At 40.5% G+C, this 19,937-nt stretch overlaps 1 protein-coding gene and 1 pseudogene across 3 annotated transcripts in view; one reads left to right on the forward strand and one right to left on the reverse strand.

The window, feature by feature from the left end:
* Nucleotides 1-19,937, forward strand: part of LOC110988713 (microphthalmia-associated transcription factor-like) — a 117,850-nt gene that overhangs the window by 31,790 nt on the left and 66,123 nt on the right. For all 3 annotated transcript variants that reach the window (XM_087136247.1, XM_022252492.2, XM_022252493.2), the window contains one exon: nucleotides 12,183-12,386. In XM_087136247.1, coding sequence (XP_086992373.1) covers nucleotides 12,183-12,386 — 204 coding nt within the window. The remainder of the gene's footprint in view (nucleotides 1-12,182; nucleotides 12,387-19,937) is intronic.
* On the reverse strand, nucleotides 18,875-19,289 carry LOC147799366 (uncharacterized; annotated as a pseudogene).

Below are 19,937 nucleotides of genomic sequence, written 5' to 3' on the forward strand. Positions count from 1 at the left end.
CCACGGGGTTTCTCTTTATCAGCTGTTGTATGTGTGCACAGGTACATCGAGAATGGCGTATGAATATGCCCATGCCCTGTCGGTTGCACGTCGTAAATACATTTATACCACATTTAATGAAAGAATGCCATAGTTAACAAATATTACAGACGGTGTTATGTTTAACACCGATTACTCTGCAATATAATTGATGTGAATATTGGCACACTTTTTTGTATACACAATTTTAGATGTTGAGCAATACGCCCTGCGTCAGTGTGAATCATGCTTGAGGCCCTGCATGTGAGGCTGGCTAGTCTACCCGACCGCATGTAAAATCGCTCACCATTGAGCATGCTTTACTTGGGCTTGAAATTGAGTTTGTCTGGTTGTGTAGAAATGTTTTAAAGGCATCAGTGTATTGAATTCAGCCATTTCTTTTGAAATACTCCTCCCATTAAGGTTTCTTTAACATGATTTTTAAAAATTATTTGTTTGATTTTTAAAGAGAGATTTAAATCCATGATCTAAATCAAATTTTCAAATGGAACTTATCAGTTGGTAGCTTTTGTTCCATTTACTCCAACTTTTAAGAAAAGCAGCCCATTATGTGGAAATACCCACAGTCCTTTGTAAGCTGGTCAAACAAGCTTTGTGATTGGTCAGATAGCATGAAATGTGTGATGTAATAGCCCGTCCAAAGAGGGCAATACTCCAGACTGATATGAACTATGCATGCAGTATGCGCCGTTGATATATCAATATTATCGATATGGGTTTGCTATCTATATCGCCAATGTTAGTTATTTGGTAATATCGATATATCAGATTTTCGAGAAATATTTTTGAGCTTTGTGACTGGTGACTAGATTCATGTATTTTCATGAAACATATTTACCATATATGCCGTCGAAAATTGATTTGTATGCACCTGTGCCGTCACTAGTTTGCATGCATGGAGCGTCATTGCGTTGCACATTTTCCACTTCGCCCTTTTACATGTATGTATGGCTAAATATCCACTGATGAGTCAACCAGACGCATCGTATTCCGTATCCTCAAACTGTGTGGCGGTAATCAAACTATGCACTGGGTGTGCATTTTGTTAATTCAGCAGAAGTACGGATATACATATTCAGCCTCATAATCTCCAGAACCAGTCGTGAATATGAACACTTTTAGCAAAATGGCTGGGCTTGCATGTAAGTAATAAATGCATGGCGTGTGCTGGGCGTGACAGTAAAAGGTTTTTAAATACCCTCATCTTCGTCTCACACATTCTCCTGAGCCTGTCTTAAATTTACTTTAGAACCAACCCAGCACTTCATTCCCTAAATAAAGAAATAAATGAAGATACTGGAGTTTAATGTTTAAGCGGTGGATGATTTTCATTTATAAGCTAAAAAGTACCCATAGCTTTTGCAATGTATGTAATTGATCAGCATAAACAAAACAGAAAGTAGGGCTGAGTCAATTTGAATAATTCACAATTTGAATATTGGACCTTCAATTTGATCGAAATTCGGCTGTACTGACCGGCAGATTGTTAATGAACAAACCATGTACAAAATCAGTTGCAATAACACACACATTTGGACATTGTGATCAATATAATAGCTTCTCACATCTAGGAGTATCCCCAGTCACAATTTAGCAAGATTTAAGATATGATCAAGACTTCCTGACATCCCTGTCGAAAATTTCTATTCCTTTTAAATTGTTTAATGAGTAATTAACTTTTTAAATCGTAAGACTTCTGAAGCTTTTCATTTGAATCTGTTTGAGACAAGCCTTCATGGTGTAATGTATCTCATTTAAAACAAAAGAAAGTTTTCCCTTACTTTTTTATGAATTTTGCATTTGAATATTCAAATTAAACAAATAATATTCAAATATTCGACAATCGTTTGAATATTCGGTTATTCGGATATTTGGCACAGCTCTAACAGCACAAAACGAACTTACAACTTTGATCATGGATTTTCCTTCGTGGTTTGATACACTTAAAACAATTGGCTGAAACAACTTGATTCATGACTTGTGACTCATGACTCAGACTCGAGGTGTGTGACTGGTGATTTGGACTCAAACTTGAGGTTTGTGACTCAAGACTTGGACTCAGACTCAAGGCTTAAAACTTGAGACTCGAACTCGACGTTGGTGACTGAAAAAGGAATTTCTTGTGGTTACTTGAGTGGTTACTTTTTGTACATGAAGAAATTTCTGATGCAATCTGGAACAGATTGCAAAATTTTGTAGTAAGTGAAATTTGTCGTTGGTTGTTGGTATTGTTTTATGTAATCAAGGCACACATTGTCGGGTGTGGGGAAGAGGGATAAGTTATTGAAATTAAAACCTTGCATTAGAGTTTACTGCCAGTTTTTCAAATTTATGTTTATGGCTGAATTGGTACTAAGAAGTAAATAAGATTCTGTAAGGCGGCTTTGCAGGAAGGTTGAACCGTGGTTTGACTGAAGTCACCGTGGTTTGTCCAATCCCTAGTTATAAGCCGACGGCAAGGGGGGCCTGCTCACTTTACATATCAGTGCACTGTCTAACAAAGCCCCTATTGTTATTGAAATACGTGCGGACCGCGATGATCACGGTCGGCTCCACAGAGGAATTAGCAACTGACTGCGGCCACTGCGTTTACATTCCAAAGCTGTTTAGGTACTTTTCAGGAAGCCGGCATACCGACTCCAATATTTCTTGGGCATTTTTGAAGGGGAAAAAACGTGCACATTGTATGTCACCGTTTTGCTCCCAAGAACATACTTTTACTCCGGCCGTGTTGTTTGTGTTGTTGGTTTGCAGTTCTAGGAAATGATCTCCGTAACGTATACGTAAAGTTGTATTTTTGGTTGAGACCTGTGAGTGATGAAAAATGCAAAATGCCAACGAAGTTTTGATAACTTTAATAACAATTTCATGTAAATAAATTGAAGTTTTAAATTTCAGAGCTTCCTGCACAAACAAAGTGCATTTGACAATTTGTGATTAGGGTAAATACCTGAATGTGCCATGTTGATGACTCGAGTTGCATTTTTTATGTATTCTTTTTTGGGTGGGCAATATGAGACACGACTTGGCTTGAAAAATTACTTGCGATGAAAATTTCAAAAGAAATTGACTCGCGACTCGACTTAAATTTGACTTGTATGATGTTGACTTCAACACTTTTATAGTGAAAACAACTTTTATGTATATGTACGTTCAACTAAAAGTCAAGGGCTGGGTTGTCAGCATGCACATGTACGTATTGAACTAGACATCCTGCTAGAATCACACGATGGAGAAAATATTCACGCTCTAAATCTGCAAAAAAATTGACGCATCGTCGTTCCTCAAAGTTGTCAAAAGTTCTGTGCTGATCAATACATCCTCACAAACACCTATCATCATGTTTAAGTTGATGGCCATGCCAACTTATTAAGCTCTATTGTGTCAAAAGGGGAAATGGCGACCATACGCTCATAAATGATTATTTCTGGAGCAATCCCACCAACTGACATGGACTTTCCTTTTCGGAATATCCCATATAAGACAGTGACAACCGACCTATTTCTTCCGGAAACACCTACTTCTTCCCCATTTCCTTAAACAAATACATGTACAAGAACACACATTAGTGGTTGAACGTAAAAACCCTTGTCTGCTACTGCCGAATTCGGTATCCCCAATCACAGCTCCCAAAAAGTACCACTAATTAAGGATGAACGAATCATAATCTATTTGTAATTCTAGCGGCTTCTTGCAAAATCTTTTGATCCTGGAACGGCAGACCGGATAACTTGTTCAGTGTCAATCAACCTGATGAACTTGCAGTGGAGTGTCAATTATCCTCTTTAATTAGACCTTGCATGTATTTTGAGATGGAGTTGTACAACTTACAGTGGGGAAAGGAGCCGCTATGATTTTCCTGGTTGCAATATTAATTTGTGATAATTAAAAGTTATCGTATCTATTTTGTGCATTCAACTGTGCTTTTTAAGTTTTCCTGTTACTTTCTGCTGTTCTGCTTAAATATTTTTCTTTAATGTCCCCATCCTAGGTTTTCTCATAAATAACATTTGCTTTCTTCTTCTGTGATTATTGTTTGATTTGTTGTCTGTTTAATCATAACCGTAGTTCTCTTTTTTTATGTAGTTGTTTTGATAATAAAATTAGCGGACGTTTGGGATGCTTTCAGAACCAAATTAGAAGCATTAGGATATGCTGAAGAGGCTTGGGCATACTTTGCAACTGCCGACTGGTCTTTTTACCAGAGCGCGTATAGTAACAGTGTTGTCTTTCACAACGACAGAGTAAAGGACAGTCACTCGTTGACTTCAACTTTGCAAGAAGCGTCTTAGCAGGTTTCACATTCAGGGATTAAACTTTTGGGCAGTGGTGGAAAATAAGGCCCTTGTGTCCCACCACCCATGTGTGAAATACTTCTGATATTTGTTGTCCCAAACTAGCTTATAGAGACACTAGTAAAATGACCATTATAAAAAAAAATTCAGTCACTCGATGTTGAAAATGAGTGTTTGCCATTCCGTCAAAAACCTAGGGTACCGGTAGGAAAACACTGTAAAAGTATGTGTAGTTGACCAACGAGTCGGTATCATCAACTGGCATGCTGGTTTATTTTGGCAGAGCTGCCAACCAGTACGGATTTTCGCACGGAAATTCACCAGGAATGCAGCAATACGATATTCTTGTTAAAAATACGGCTTTAATTTGTTAAAATGAGCGTATTAAGCGTACGAGCTTTATACTGCAGTAGGAAGCCCGATAATAAGCGTCAACCACATCGATAAGTCCGATGTGTGATTTTACTCGGCTTGTTTGCAGTTCAGTTGCTCCTGGTAAAGAAAACACAGGGGCCGGAATACGCAAGTATGAAGAATTTTGTGAGAAGTACAACGATGTAATTTTTATAAGGCGGAGAACTGCATAAGGAGCTTATTGTTGAAACTAAATTCTCACTACATTCTATAGACTTAAATTCCAGTCTGTGATGAACGAATAGTTTTTTGTTAGTTTTTTTTTTTTTTTTGGTTTTAGTGTGGTGCGTGTGTTGCACAACGCATCTCAGTGCTGGCAAAATATGACCGATAAATAACTGAATGTCAAGTCAATTGAATCACAGTTGTTTATTTGTGAGCGCTTGACACGGTGGTACTACGTGTATAATGCATATACGCTGGTTGCATGGTCTCGCCTTTTTGGAGGGTGTTTCACCATGTCCATCGCCGGGCCGGGAATCCGTAAAGTAAGAAGTGCACAATCTTTAATACCAGTGATTTATTACACCACTGTGATTACAACTTTCCGAAAGAAAATTTCATCCTCGCTTTTAATTACCGTTGCTGTTGTGGCAATGCGAACAATCAGTGCCGCGCAAAAAAAGTCCTGATTTTCACGTACTGAGAGTGCCGCATGAAAAATACAAATTTTCTCGCAAAATATTTTCCTTTCCTTTCTGAATACTGAAATGAGTTTGTAAAAGTTGGCAGCTCTCATTTGGGTTTTTTATTGGCGCAGGCCATTGTAGCGCACATGTCATCGGCCTACCACAAATTCAATGGATTTTATAGAAGCCAGTAATAAAAGGCAATTATTTTACACTCGTACACCCAGGGTGGCAGAAACATTGAGCACATATGTAATACAAGTTTTAAGCTAGCATTTGCTGTTCTATATTTCGAAGCAATTACCTGATCAAAATCACATTTGAAAATGTTGTGTTTCATTCATACTATGTATTATCATTGATTCCCCTTCAATATCAACGCAGTCACCGTGTTCATATTTACGCAAGTCACTGGGCATACGAGCGATCGCTGAAGTTCCGAAAAACTTTGGGCTTCGCAAACAACGCGATCACCACGTTTTGGACCGCTGATAATGCATTATTCATGATGCTTTAGCATTACAATGCAACAGTTTCCACTCGTACCTCATTAACTTGCCTTCGCATGAGTGATTTTGATGCGGCCAAACCGCAGTTTGTACGATCCTTAGCAACCCAGCCAAACCGCGGCAGACCGCAACAGTCAAACCGAGGCAACCTGATTAAGCCAGTGTAAAAAGAAATTGGAAAATATAGTTTGTAACTTTAGATATACATATATCCAAAAAAAGGAACTGGTGGCAGCTGCTACTCCACACAGCATTATAAAGTCAGATCGCCTCATTGAAAGATTACACATGTTTTAGGGGTGAAGCCTGGTTATCAGATGAGAAACACAAAGGAGCATGCATCTCAACCTGATCTAGACAAAGATTGTACAAAAATGAAAAGAGGCTCAATCAAGTCGTCATCAGCTTTGGAGACTGGTGTTGACAGCACATACAACAGAGCTAGAGGTTTGGTACACTGCCAAGAAACATGGGAAATGGCCAGGAAACTTGAAGATGGCAATGGCTAGCAATCAGTGAGATCATTGGATTCTGCACCCACTTGAGCGAACATGGTGAAAGAAGGCATACCCTGGCTCTTGTATATATGGTGATTGGCCTTTGTGTATTGCCAAGAAATGAAAGGGCCGAATTCGCATCATAATCACCAGCTTTTCACAATAGTCCCCACTTTGAAAAGAGGCAACGGGAATGTGGAAGCATGAGTAGAGCCGCTTGCCACCAAACAATGAGCCTTTGCACTGTGTAATTCAAAGCGTGCAGAGCACACAGGGCCACAAACCGAGAATTTGTGGTTTTGCAGGTGGCCTTCGTGGCCAAGTAAGGCTGGAATTCTCGGAGTCGGCTTTCAGAAAAAGTGCCTGTCGTCAAGGGGTTAAATGATAGCAAGACTGAAATCTTGTGGTTTTCCTCACGTTTAAAAAATCCAATGTTAAAGAAATTCAGGCTGAAGTGCGGGTTAGAGATGTGCACAGTGTACAATCTGACACAGTGCAAGATCTTGGGTAATATTTGATTCGAACAGAAATATTAATGCTTACATTTCTAATGTGTAAAATGGCATCTCATTCACTTTGGCAGATTTGTAAACTCAGAAAGTTTCGGGATCAGTTGAGTACTCAAAAACTCATACATGCATTTGTTACTTTTAGATTGGATTACTGCAACAGCTTATTTTTTGGATTGTATGATTATCAGTTTAAGAAACTTTAACTTATTCAGAATGCTGCCGCAAGACTGGTTAGTGGAAAAAAATTGATCAACCTGTAGACACGACATCCATACTTCAGGAGCTGCACTGGCTCACAGGTTGAGTTTAAGACTGGATTCTTTTCAAACTCATTCACCATAGCGAGTCGGTACCACAGTGTCTCAAAGATCTGATAATGGTACATTCTTCTAACATTCAAACTAAAAGTTTTGATGTAGTTAAACTTAACTATTCAGTTATCTGTCCAAAGCCTTGTAGGACATATGAAAATCATGCTTTTATTGTTTACGCCCCTCTGCTGAGGAACAGGTTGCTGGTTTTCTTAGAAATATTGACAATTTAGGGACTTTAAAATCACAAATGAAAGACTTTCCCTTTTCAAAGATTTAAACCTTGAATTTGCTTAGTTTTATTTACTGTAAAGTTTGTGCGTGGCATGTTGACGTATCATCTAACTTGGTTTTGAATTGAACATTTTCATATATATATCGTACTATACATTTGCTAATTAATCATGAATTATATTTTAAATATTGTGGTTTGAAGCAGTTTGAGACTAACTCTGTAAAATGCTGTTTGAAGATGATTATTGTTATTACGTGCTGTGTTGACTTTTATCTCTCAACATGAGATTTCAGGGTCACTTGCATATCGCCAGTAAGTAATGAGTGTTTCTGAAATCGGTGATACAAGCATTCACAGCAGCCCATGTTTTGACATTTTTTCTGCCACAAATAGGAAAGTTGTCCAATATTTTCATGTTTGTTTCATTAGATTGTCTTGTCATCTGTTGCAATCAGGCTCATTTTGTGGAAAGCAAAGTGCAGTTTGAATTCCTCCGTGGACTGTAATAGGCTTGGACGGTATTGCCGTTTTAAATACCGTGGTATCCATGAAAAACTACAATATTTACTAATACCGCGGTTGCAAAGGGCAATGACGTCATCAAAAAGCAGCGGCAATGCTGACATTCTATGGCACACCACAAACAATACTAGGGGCCAGCATAAAGGGTTTTTAATGTCACAAAACCCCAAAAACTTAATAACTATTATAATTTATCCGTCTATTTTATGTCAAATAAATATTATATATGTGAAAGAATTTTTTTAAAAAGGGATGGTGTCTTAAATACTGATTTGTTGCTCCGCAATTCCTATATCTGTGTGGTCACTCGTAGGGTGTCAAAATCTGCACATGTACTACAGTCAAGTTGGTACTCGCTGAGACAGTGCATTATTGTAATGATGACGTGCAGGTCACCAGTGGCTGCTCCTCTTAGCTGTGCCCTAACACTGTGCGTGTGCAATGGTAAGGTGGCTTTCAGAAAACTCTGCGACGCGGCAGTTGACTCTTATTACGAAATCAGTTGTTAAGAAATTCCAATTACAAGCACAAGTCTGTGGTCCTGGTGAAAACGTGCACATTTCATTGGGGGGAAAATATGTTTCAGCGAAATTCCTGGTACAATGAAAGGTTTTCGTGACTCCATTGCCTGAAAAACCATTGTTGACAACTCTTCATAAAGCGTTTGCGAATGGCCGTAGTGAAAAACATGTGCGCAGTGCACCAACTGGTTGTCGCCAGGCTGAACCGTTGCCAATGAAGGCATGATGGAAATGCAGCAACCAGTCAATGTACAGGTTCTGCCAAAAAAGGGTCGTACGTTCCACTACATAGAATGCAGCTCTATAGTTGCAAGTCGAAAAAAAAACTGCCGTCACAAATTTTTCTGCAGGTTCATTCACAAAAATTGATCTCATATCTGTGTTTGTATTTTCTGTGTTCATGAATTTAATTTGAGGTTGTACTGCTTTTACTTAAGCGTGCTTCCACAAATTTTCCAGTCGCGCTACACAAGGCATATCACCCACCCCTCCATATGCATCAAGCACACTTACGATATACAGACATCGTTTGCCAGATTCCTGTTGTCATGACACGCATAGTGCACAATTAAAAAATCCATATTTTACATTGATTACTCAAACACCAAAACAAAAATTCCCATCCCATCTCCGATAAAATATGCCCCAAATAAGTTCGCATGACTATTCTCGTATCTCAAGAGTCCAACTAATCACCCAACACTGAATTATTCATATTGCTGCAAAAAGATCTAGTTTGCCCACCAATGAGACTGTGCGTTTTCATGACGTACATTTGGCAAGACACAGCTATCGAATCGCAGTACTTGTTCATGACATCATGCTTCTTCAGCGACCATCTCGTGCGCGGGTGGGCCCGCCACAGTGGGCGAGTGAACTCGAACTACCAATCAATCATGTTATGCAGCTTGTGTCAAAAATCAAAAGACAGATGAAAAATTAAACAAAAAATGTCTCTCCGTGACACACTTTGTGTTGGGAAGACTATTTACATGGATGGGGGCTTTAGTTGATGAGCCTTCACATTCTTGCAGGTACATCCAGGCCTACATGTGCATGCAGGTTAGTTATTGTTGGCTTCATCATCATCCTTGGCGATTGAAAGTCTTTTAAAAATCCCTGGATCAATGCTTTCACATGTATTTGCATTTTTAAATTTCACATGCACATTAAACATGTTGTCCCATGACAGTGAAATTTATTATTCTAAACACATCACAAGATATTTGATTAATCATAACCGAGAGATCTTTTTGATCAACCACATTGTCCTAATTTTATTCGGAACAAACTGAAATACAAGCAGTAACAAGTGAGGCATTGCATTTTTGCTTCTCGTTTCTTGTGGTTGAAACGAATGTGAGAACAATAAAAAAAATCATTGATTGCCGTGGATGTCGAACAGATGTAGATTTATGAAATCATTTTATAGTTTATAACACACATTCCTGGCTTCGGTTAGATAGATTTTCACACAATACTTTTACATTTTGTATATAAAGGACAAAAAAGACCCTAAGAGAGCACAAGGCTAGCACAAGCAGCATTCGCATTTTCTGATCCGCCAATACAAATCATTGGAAAATAAAGTCCAGTGTGGACATGGAAGACCAGCTGATTTTTAATTCCCAACTTGTAGGGTTGTGATACATGTACGCGTACACATGTGCCAGTGAGTAATACAAGAAGCACTGCCTACAAGCTATTTCAAAACCGCAACTCTACGGCGGCGATAGGGAAACAAAACCTTTTGACAGGTGAGTTGATGGCTGCATACTGAAGTATCATGTTACATTTATCTCCTCACCAAAAGAGACAATACAAACGTGATGCTGGATGACTGAAACCACAAAGTATGCAGTCACTGTTTTGGATATAATTGTCTACTTTCATCTTATGAGGGTTGTGGGAACATTCTGAACAAATTAGCCAGAATACCGCAGTATTGAAATTCAATACCAAATTAGTCGGTATTCCGGTATTCACGGATTGTTAGTCGGTATTGTTCGGTATTAAAAAAATACCACGGTATTCGGTAATACCGAAATACCGCCCAAGCCAACGTGGACAAGCTGTTAATTAATTGTTTGAAATATTCACTAGTATGCCAGTGATGTGATAGGAAATGTATAAATGGAAAAATTCTCTTTGTTGTTTTTAATTTTACTGACCTTTTCAATGAATGAATTAACCCTGACAAATGATGGCATTATGTGTGACACACATTTGAGAACCCACAATTATAGTAAGGCATCCTTTTTGTATGTCTGGAACGGAAAGGAACATGGATGTTGAACATGCACAATTTCTGAGCCCTTGGAATATTTTAATGTAAAATACATGTACGTGTACTTGTCCAAAAAAAAATCTGCACACACTGTATGACCACCGTATGGACAATTACATGTGAGTATACATTTATCGAGTGGAACAGCCCGGGCCGATTTGGAAGCATTTCTTACCCTTTGTCACTTGTGTTTCATCAAATCTCCATGTTCATCTTTTTTTAAGGGCTTTCTTTGATTTTACAAAGATCGTGGGCGCAGTATCTGACTTCAACAATCATTTCAACATAAGCCCAAATGAGTCTTACATGTTTGGAAGAAAATACTGAGGCTAGAAATGTGCACTGCACTGTTTGGAGCTTGCTGTCGGTTTCTGCCATTTGGCTTTGGTCAGCCACACTTTTGATGTCCAAATTTATCTATATTTGTCTCCCATTGGAAAGTCATGTAGGTTTGTCCAATCTTAATAGGTGTTGCTGCAGGCTACAGCAACAAATCTGGTCAGCATGATCTCTAAACTCACCCAAAAATTGGACTGATTTTTTTAACTCGACTCAGGACAAGCATTGACGTGCTTGAGGTGTGCGATAATTTCTTCTGAAATGTACATCGCAGATATACATTTCGCTAAAAATTAGTTTTTATTTCTTTCTCCGATTTATTAATCAAAATGACTTTTACATTCTGGATATCATTTAAACACTTTCAGTTTTCAATAAAAATAGTAAAAACTACTTTCCATGTGCCTTTTCGTTTGTTTGTTGGTTGTGCCTTATGGGCAAATTAATTGCTCATCACTTGGACTTTGAAGGTTTTTCAGGCTTGCATTTCTTGTCTAGGATGTGGGTATTTATTCCTGAATCTTGTTGAAATGCTTGTTTATTGCACATCTTTTTGATGATGTTGACCCACTCAGTCCTGGTAGAAGGAACTGGACTTTCATCCATTTGCTTGGTGTATTTTACGAACTGCACGAATGAACAAGGCTCGCTTTGTTGGGTGCAGGGCATTGCATCTGACCACATGCGCGATGTGTACTTACGAAAACTGATGTGGTGGAAATCCTTGAGTGGGATGGTGCTAAAATACACATAGCATGTAGATCACCATGTGGAATGCCATGTGGACTCATTGTTAGTATTGTACCTACATGTACATTACGATGAAGAGAGTCATGTATTGGTGTTGGAGTCTACAAAAAATAGTCAAATTATCATATGAAAGTGGACAGGTGTTTGAAACCAGTTTGTGCCTTTAAAAACAGTGCTCATTATAGGGCTGTCTACCAATAGGAATGGGTTAAATTTATGAATGGAAAGTTAAATTGGATTTGCTTCACATTTCCAACCACCAATAATAATGTTTCTGGCTGTTTGTTTATGAAGCTGACTTTTTGTGTCTTCTTGGTTTCAGGTAACCACCAAGCTTGAGAACCCTACCAGATACTATATACAACAATCTCAGAAAAGACAGGTGGAGCAGTATCTTTCTGCCTCTGCAGCACAAACAAGGATGTCTCCTCACCTGTTAAACCCTAGTCCGTCGTCTAACTCGCCATCACGTAAGCAAAGTGGCTCATTGTCCAGTCTGCCAAACAGCCCAATGTCAACTCAAGAGGTGAGTAAACATGAGTAGCTTTTTCTGGTAAAAGTACTTTTTGTGTAATGTGCAGTTTATTTTAAGTAGTAAAATTGTTGAAAATTTGAAGATGAATGCATTACAACCAACCTGTTGAAATGTTTGCTCATCAAATACGGTAGTAAGGGATTAAATCTGTGTTAGTTTAAGGGAGCTTGCCCGAAAGGTTGAACCACAGTTTGAACGCGGACACTGCGGTTTTCACAAGTCCTTAGCAACCAGGCGACTGTTCACAGCCTTTGCCAACTTACCATATCAAAGGAACTGACTAACAAAACCCACTATTGTTATTTAAATTTTACACGTTGCCCAGCTAGCGGAATCCGACCATGGCAGCTGCGGTGGGTTCCACAGATGCTTTGGAGAGCCGCGGCCACCGCATCTATTTTATTGTATTGGAATCCAGTCCCGTAGCCCTTAATTGTTGCACAAGAGTCATGTTCAGTCCTCGAGGTCCTTCTTTATAATTTGCACTTTTGTGCCACAGAATTTGTCAGTGCATGATTGGTTAGCCCAAATTCATGCACTTTGAAATAGTCGGTACTGGCCAAACCTGTTCACTGCTGTAATTACAAAGTCAATTGTCTTGTTTTGAATTTCAGAGGCACACTTTTAAATTCCCAATGACTGCTGGTATTCCGATTAGAGCTTGCTATCCAATCTCAAAGAAATACTTTGTATAAATGTTTGAGGTGAACCCATCCCTTGCCATCTCCTTCACTCTTGCCCTGATGACGACTGTGCTCAGGCCTCAGCCAGCTTTGTCAAGCACAAACTGCTTCAGATCTTCGTCCAACTTGGGCCACAGAGGTTTGCCACCCCTCCTGGCTTTCAACTGTGAAGGAAGACGAACCAGGAGTTTCTTGTCATTTCTCCAACGCCGGATTATGGACTCGTTGATGCAGATCTCTGGCCCTGCCGCTCGGTTACCGTGCAGCTCAACATACTCTACCGCACGTCACTTGAGTTCAACGGTGTAACTGTGTCGCTTATTAAACGCCATTGTCTTGTGAGACAGTGAAGGATCGCCTGAGATGGCTGTTCTTTTATCATGTGCGCGTGCCAAGCCAAGTAACCTCGGACCGCATCAAAGAGCTGCGATTGGTCCACTGGTGCAGGACAAAAATTGTGATTGGCTGAAGTTCTAAGATCAGAACCCCGGCCAGAATCCTTGCTGTTGATATATAAGGGAAACGATCCACCTGAACATTTATATTTCGTGTACCCTAGTCAAAGACAAGATTAAGATTTTAATGAAAGGGGTTTTGGCAATTAGTATGTACCACTACGACAACTATGACCTCACAAAATATACTTTACAATGAGACTACAACAACCCTCGCGACGTCAATGCGGTAGCAGTGATTGATCAAGAGGGGAAGAAGAAAGCAAGCCTCAAGAGAGATGCTGCAAGATCGTTAGCAAAAGTAATTGACAGCAAAGACATGTCAGTCAACCTGGACGTTGGTTTTCTTCTTAAACCAAAGAGGAAAGCATTTTTTCCACTCCCCTCGATTTGGCATGGCTCAACGCTGCAACTTGGGATTTTTCTGTCATGGCGGTGACAAAGAAGCAGTAAGACAGATTCTCTGCAAAGAATGCTTTGCCTTTGAGATTGCTTGAAACATCAACTGAGAATAAAAAAACAACCAGTCTTTTTAAGGGCTCCAAAGAGATAAAAGAGATTGTTTGCAATTGTGCTCGTCCCTAAGTTTTGACTGTGTAATCCCTGATCATAATTTTCAAATGAAGAATAAATAAAAGTGAAATCCGATAGACCCCGCTCTGTAAAATCCCCCGATGAGTTACATTTTCTAAGTGAAAATAGCACAGTCACAGAAAAACTACCAAACAAAACAGGAAGCATTCCCGAACTGATAATAATACACCATGGTATATCTGGTTTTTTGGTAACACCTGGATCAAAGACCACCAGCCGACAATAGCTTCAGAAAGAACACACAGATTGCCGTGGACAGTACAGTAACACCATGCGGACCGCAGTTGGGTTTTTTCACGCTGCAATACATACTACAATCATAGAGCTATATTCACGCTGAAGTTACAAAGGGCCTTTGTGGAGAAGTGCGGTCGAATGAGCCTCGCCGAACTCACAGTGCTCCCTTCACACATGAACTAGCCCCACGCGCAGAAGGGTCCATTTTGGCAAGCTGCTTCGGTAGTCTTTCATGTTGCAACGATCTACCGATGTGCATGATGGTGCGCCTTATACCATAGTGCACCTTAAAGGCTAAGCTTTGAATCTTAATCTGAAGATATTTGAGCCCTGCGCCTTATAATGTGGGCGCCTTATATTCTGAAAATTACGGTAATGAAGGAAGCTTGCCAAATTACCAGAGAATTACCCACTACCAGAGAAAATGGTTAGGAGATTTCAGCTGGCAAAGAGAAAAATGAAGTGAAGGTGAAAGGAAAACTAACACACAATTTCTCATCAACTGGATTGAAATTCCCATATTTTTTGTCGAGAAGTTAATGGACGGAGTCTATATTAACATCTGAACACAGGTCAACACTCCAGGCTCAGTGCGCATGAAGATTAGGGGATCAACCCGTTGATGACGGAAATTTTTTTCTGAAAGCTGACTCCAAGAATTCCACCCCCGCTTGGCACGAAGGCCACCTGCCAAACAGCAAATTCTCGGTTTCTGGCCCTGCGTGTTCTGCACGCTTTGAATTACATAGTGAAAAGGCTCATTGTTTAGTGGAATGCAGCTCTACTCACGCTTCCACATTCCTGTTGCTTCTTTTCAAAGTGGGGACTATTGTGAAGTTGGTGATTATGATGCAGATTTGGTCTTATCATTTCTTGGCAACACACAAAGGCCAGTCACCATATATACAAGAGCCAGGGTATGCCTTCTTTCACCATGTTCGCTCGAGCGTGGGCCGAAAATAATAGCTGAAAAGCAGGCTGAGGATCTCAATTTTTACGGCGGCTCTTACCGTCTCCCGGCGCAAAGGGGTTAAGTAACCTAAAATGCTTTGAGCGTCCAAAGCAGTGAAATATTTCATGCATGTTGCATTTATAAAAGTACTGTTCTTAATCTCCAGTTTAAGTACTATAAATTAATAATTTCAACTGCTGAAAGTTCAAATGTAACTTTCACATCTGCTTGCTTTTGTTTAGCGTTGGAAAATGTTGGAAGGAATTAAAAACAGCTTACCCGTTATCTGAATGTCAGGCATCGGAATCTTTCAGTTTTAACCGGAATTCCATTTTTTTTCACCTTCAAATTTGTGGTCTTCGAGTTCAGTGTTAAAATGGAATAAATATTGGGGGGCAAGTTATAGGGGGGTAAATGCTAGTTGACCATGCAACCCAAAACTTCCTTAACACTTAGTGAAATGTATTCATTGAAACAATTCTATTTACACGACCCTTCGGAACCCTTTGAAATGTACGAAGAACTAATTTTGCGGATTCCCACAAAACCTGAATTCTCTTTGCATAACCAAAGCAGGGAACCAGTGAAGAGTGCTGTCGCCAGCTTGTGCTTCGCCACAGCCACTTTGCATGAATGGAAATTGGTACGTGTTTATTTATGTACATGGTCAAAGTACCGCACTGTACGTAGGTAGGTACACACATGCAGTCAGGAAACAAAATCGGAATCATGGCAGAAGGAAAGAACTTGAAGTTCATTGAGCGGGAGGCTGCCGATCCGAAAGAGATTGAATATATCAGTAAAAAACAAGTTGAACTGGTCTTGGTGTGACAAATTATTACTGGCTGAAACGGAAGATGAGCATGTGGTGGGCAACTGCTTTCATAAGCTTTACGACCCTGGAGAAGCATGGTGTGAGTGGTGTTGTGTTCGTATCAAGTATGGTACTTTTGGAGTGAAAGCATTGATACAACATGCAGCTAAGTACTAGAAGCACCGCAAACACTTCCGTGAAAGAAGAACAAACTACATGTACATCGCAGGTTTTACCAGTCCAAATTTTTTTTTTTTAAATGAGAAATGTCCTTATAATTGAGAAGATTTTGCTTCAATAAATTTGAGGTAAAGGGGCCACGAATTGCCTCAGATTGCACCACAGCCATCTAGAATCCAAAATTTTCCGGGACCCCTAAGTGGGCCCCGGACCCCACACCGTAAGGGCTTCGTGCTCTGCACTCACAGTAGTCCCCTGTGACTAATTTCATCACAAAATGTTTTCAGGTTCTTTGTTCATGCCCATTCACATGCCTGGAATGTGGAAATCCACACCATAAAAATCAGATTTTGTTGTCGGTGTTTGGAAAACAAGCTTTGTTGAAGTGTAACATCGTTTCGGTTTTTTTTTCCAATTAGCAATCTAAAGCAAAATCTCATAGCATTTCATCCAAAAGATACATTTGAAAATGTTACTCTGCATAGCACTTATGAAAGTAGTGAAATATTCTCTGAGGCGGGATATCAATTTGACACCACAGCGAGATCTTATAACTCGCTGTGGTGATGTACACATTCAACAATTTAACTTGCCGAGGCGAGAAAATAACTTTAAAAAAATTATAATTGGCCTTTATACGCTTCCGTAGGAAAACATGCTTGCCCTGCAATGCCATTTTAATTTCGACAGAACTAATATGCATGTACCTCGTTTACAACTTGTATACCACTTGTTACCTGAATAAAGCCTTACAACAAGTTCTTTATAACTCAATATTATGCAGACTCCATAAAGACTAATGAAAGCCATGTTTGATTCAATATTTCGTTCTTTATTCAGAACATCTTCAGGAATGAGATAAACCATGCAGTTGTAACCTTATAACATGAGTCAGGGGGGGAGTAATTGGCCAATCAGAGAGTCTAAACAGTAAACAAAGAATTGAATGGCTCACAGACAGCATCATCTTATAATCCAGTGGTAACAAGGTGTTAGGAGGCCAGCAGTAAGATACATGTAACAAAGGAGAAGTGAGGTGAATCATCCCATAAATGGAAATAAACAGAGTTAGCCAAACAAAGCAAGCTCTTTGGAGGCCCTTAATCCAGTGTTTAGAGATGGCTTGTAGCGACTGATGGCTAAAGTTCTTCACCTACAAGTTCTTTATGGCAAGACAATACTAGCCTCTTCATTGAGACTATACTGGGTGAGTCAGAAAAGGCTCACATACTGTAGCACAACCAGTTTGTTTCTGGTGGCCGCCATGTTCTTCCTCTTTTTCTTAGTGCCATTATTATCGGACGTGTTTTGGTTGGATTCCGAAAATTTTCGAGAGGTTTTGCTTTGTTACTTGTGTTTTCTGTGTCATTTCTTGATCACCCTTTTTGTTTGTTCTTTCTTGTTCTTGTGAACAGTAAGACTGTTCCGTTTTTCCCTTGCATATATATATGCTGTTCTTTTTTTGTCAGTCTTGTGCAGGTTGGCAGACTGATTTTTGTATCCACCTAGTTTTCGTATCTCCTTTCCAGACTTTGCCTGGTGGCATTGTTTGTTTCTTGTATATATTGTGGCCATTTATACATGTTTGTCAAGTACTTATTAGAATATCTTAAGAGCAGTTGTCTCGTTATTTGGGTTTTGGTTTGCTGTTTTTTTTATTAGTATTTTGCCAGAAATTTCAGTGTTTTCTTTGGTATTGCTTCTCCCTTTTGGTGCATTGGATTTAAGCTCTAGAGAGAGATTTTGAGAGTTACTCTTCATCCCGCTCTGAGTAGTTCGCCCATTCACAGTCCCGGGGTTGCCTGGTTAGTAAGGACAGTGGTGCGTTAGTTTCGAACCTTGCTAACCTAGGAAAAAGGACAGTGCGTAGATTCACTTTTTCCTTCTTTTCGGTCAGTTCGGGATGTAACCTTGCGATACTCGCATTGCGAGTTCACTCGTAACTCGCAGCAGTCTGTCAGCTGGTCCCCTGGTATGGCTGATACATCTGGTCAATCAGCTGCACACCTTCTTTGAGCTTCAAGCATCTTTGGCCTGTCCACGCTCCCCCTTCTGGCCTTCTGGGGCGTGGCGGAGTCTGCCCATGGGAGCGCTATTGAGTGACTTATAGTTGTAACAGCTTTTCAGCTGATGCGGCTCGGCTTACTGTCCGGTTACGGTAATGCCGCTTGGGCAATCTTAGCATCTTAGATGCTCCCTGCAGGCCGTCTTCTTGCACCCAGCAACCTCCAACCCATCTACACCCCTCTACTGGCCATCTGGGACGTAAGCGAGTCTGCCAAACAGGTGGTACGGGCAACTCACTTTAGCTTGCCATCCTGTCCAGCAATGCCATACTTAAGGGTTCTGCAGGTGGCAAACAAACTAGATTATCCCATCCTGCCAAGGTACAGAGCCTACTTCAGAGTTGACCCAGTGCTTCAGCAAGGTTCCTCTGCGTCTCCCTAGGGACCAGCCACCTCGATGGTGTCCTGCTGGTCGCCACCCTCTCTCCATGCTCCAGCCACAAAGTCACGGCCTACATTCTCTGCCTTTTCCAGCTGTTGGTTCTGGAGTGCTGGGTACTAGGTTGTCATCAGGTTTTGGAGGAGCACACAAGTTGTGACGATGAGCTTCACTGTGGAGGGTGGTGCTGCATGGTGGTGAGCATCACTTGGATCCTGTTGGCCAGGATGCCAAAGGCATTTTCCACCAGCTGCTTGGCACACAAGAGATGGTACTTGAAGTTCCTTTCTTCTCTGGTCATGCCCCTGTGACTGTAAGGTGAAGTAGGGAACATCTTGGGTGTTGTTGGGAAAGGCTCAGGATCTGGGAAGCCAATTGTACCATCATCAATGCACTCCTTGACTTCATTATCATTGAAAACCTGGGAGTCGGATGCAGACCCCAAGCTGCTGTATCTGCCCAGAGGAACTTGTAGTCCGCATAAACCATGGCAGAGAGCAAGATGGAGTAGAAACCCTTATAGTTGTAGTACATGGAACCACTACTGGGAGGATACGGGCAGGCCACATGCTTGCCATCTGTGGCTCCACAGGCGTGGGGAAGCTCCACTTCTGATCGTACCTGTCAGGTGCGTGTACTTTGCACCATTGCTTGGGTATACTTGGGCAGACCATCAGATCAACCAGATACTCTGCTATGATGGCTTTGCACACCTCTTGTATGCTTCCACTTGCTTCCTCCAGACACAGCCAGTGTATCGAGCCAGTGCCCTTAATGAAGGCAAAGGCTTAAAGGCAATTTCCAAGCAATATGAGGTCCCTCTTGTAATAGTTCAGAGTGTCATCAGGAAGTGTTAAAGCTTCAACACAGTAAAAAAACCTCACTGGATGTGGCATCAGGAAGTGTTAAGTATCCCCTAGACTCGCCAGAAAAATCTGCTGGAAGGCCAACAACCCACAGATCACATCCAAGGCCATAAAAAGATGGAGTTGTTTGGCCACATGGATATTGCCTACATCTGAAGGAAGAAAGGAGAAGGAAGTAAGGAGAAACATAAAAAGAAGAACACTGTCCCAACTATAAAGCATGGTAGTGGCAACATAATGTTTTGGGGTTGCTTCTCTGTCAGTGGCACCGGGAACCTCATTAAGATACAGGGCATCATGAAGAAGGAGGATTATA

This window comes from Acanthaster planci, linkage group LG04 (genome assembly GCF_054643075.1).
Source record: "Acanthaster planci isolate LZ-2023a linkage group LG04, COTS_SCS, whole genome shotgun sequence".
Classification (NCBI taxonomy): Eukaryota; Metazoa; Echinodermata; class Asteroidea; order Valvatida; family Acanthasteridae; genus Acanthaster; species Acanthaster planci.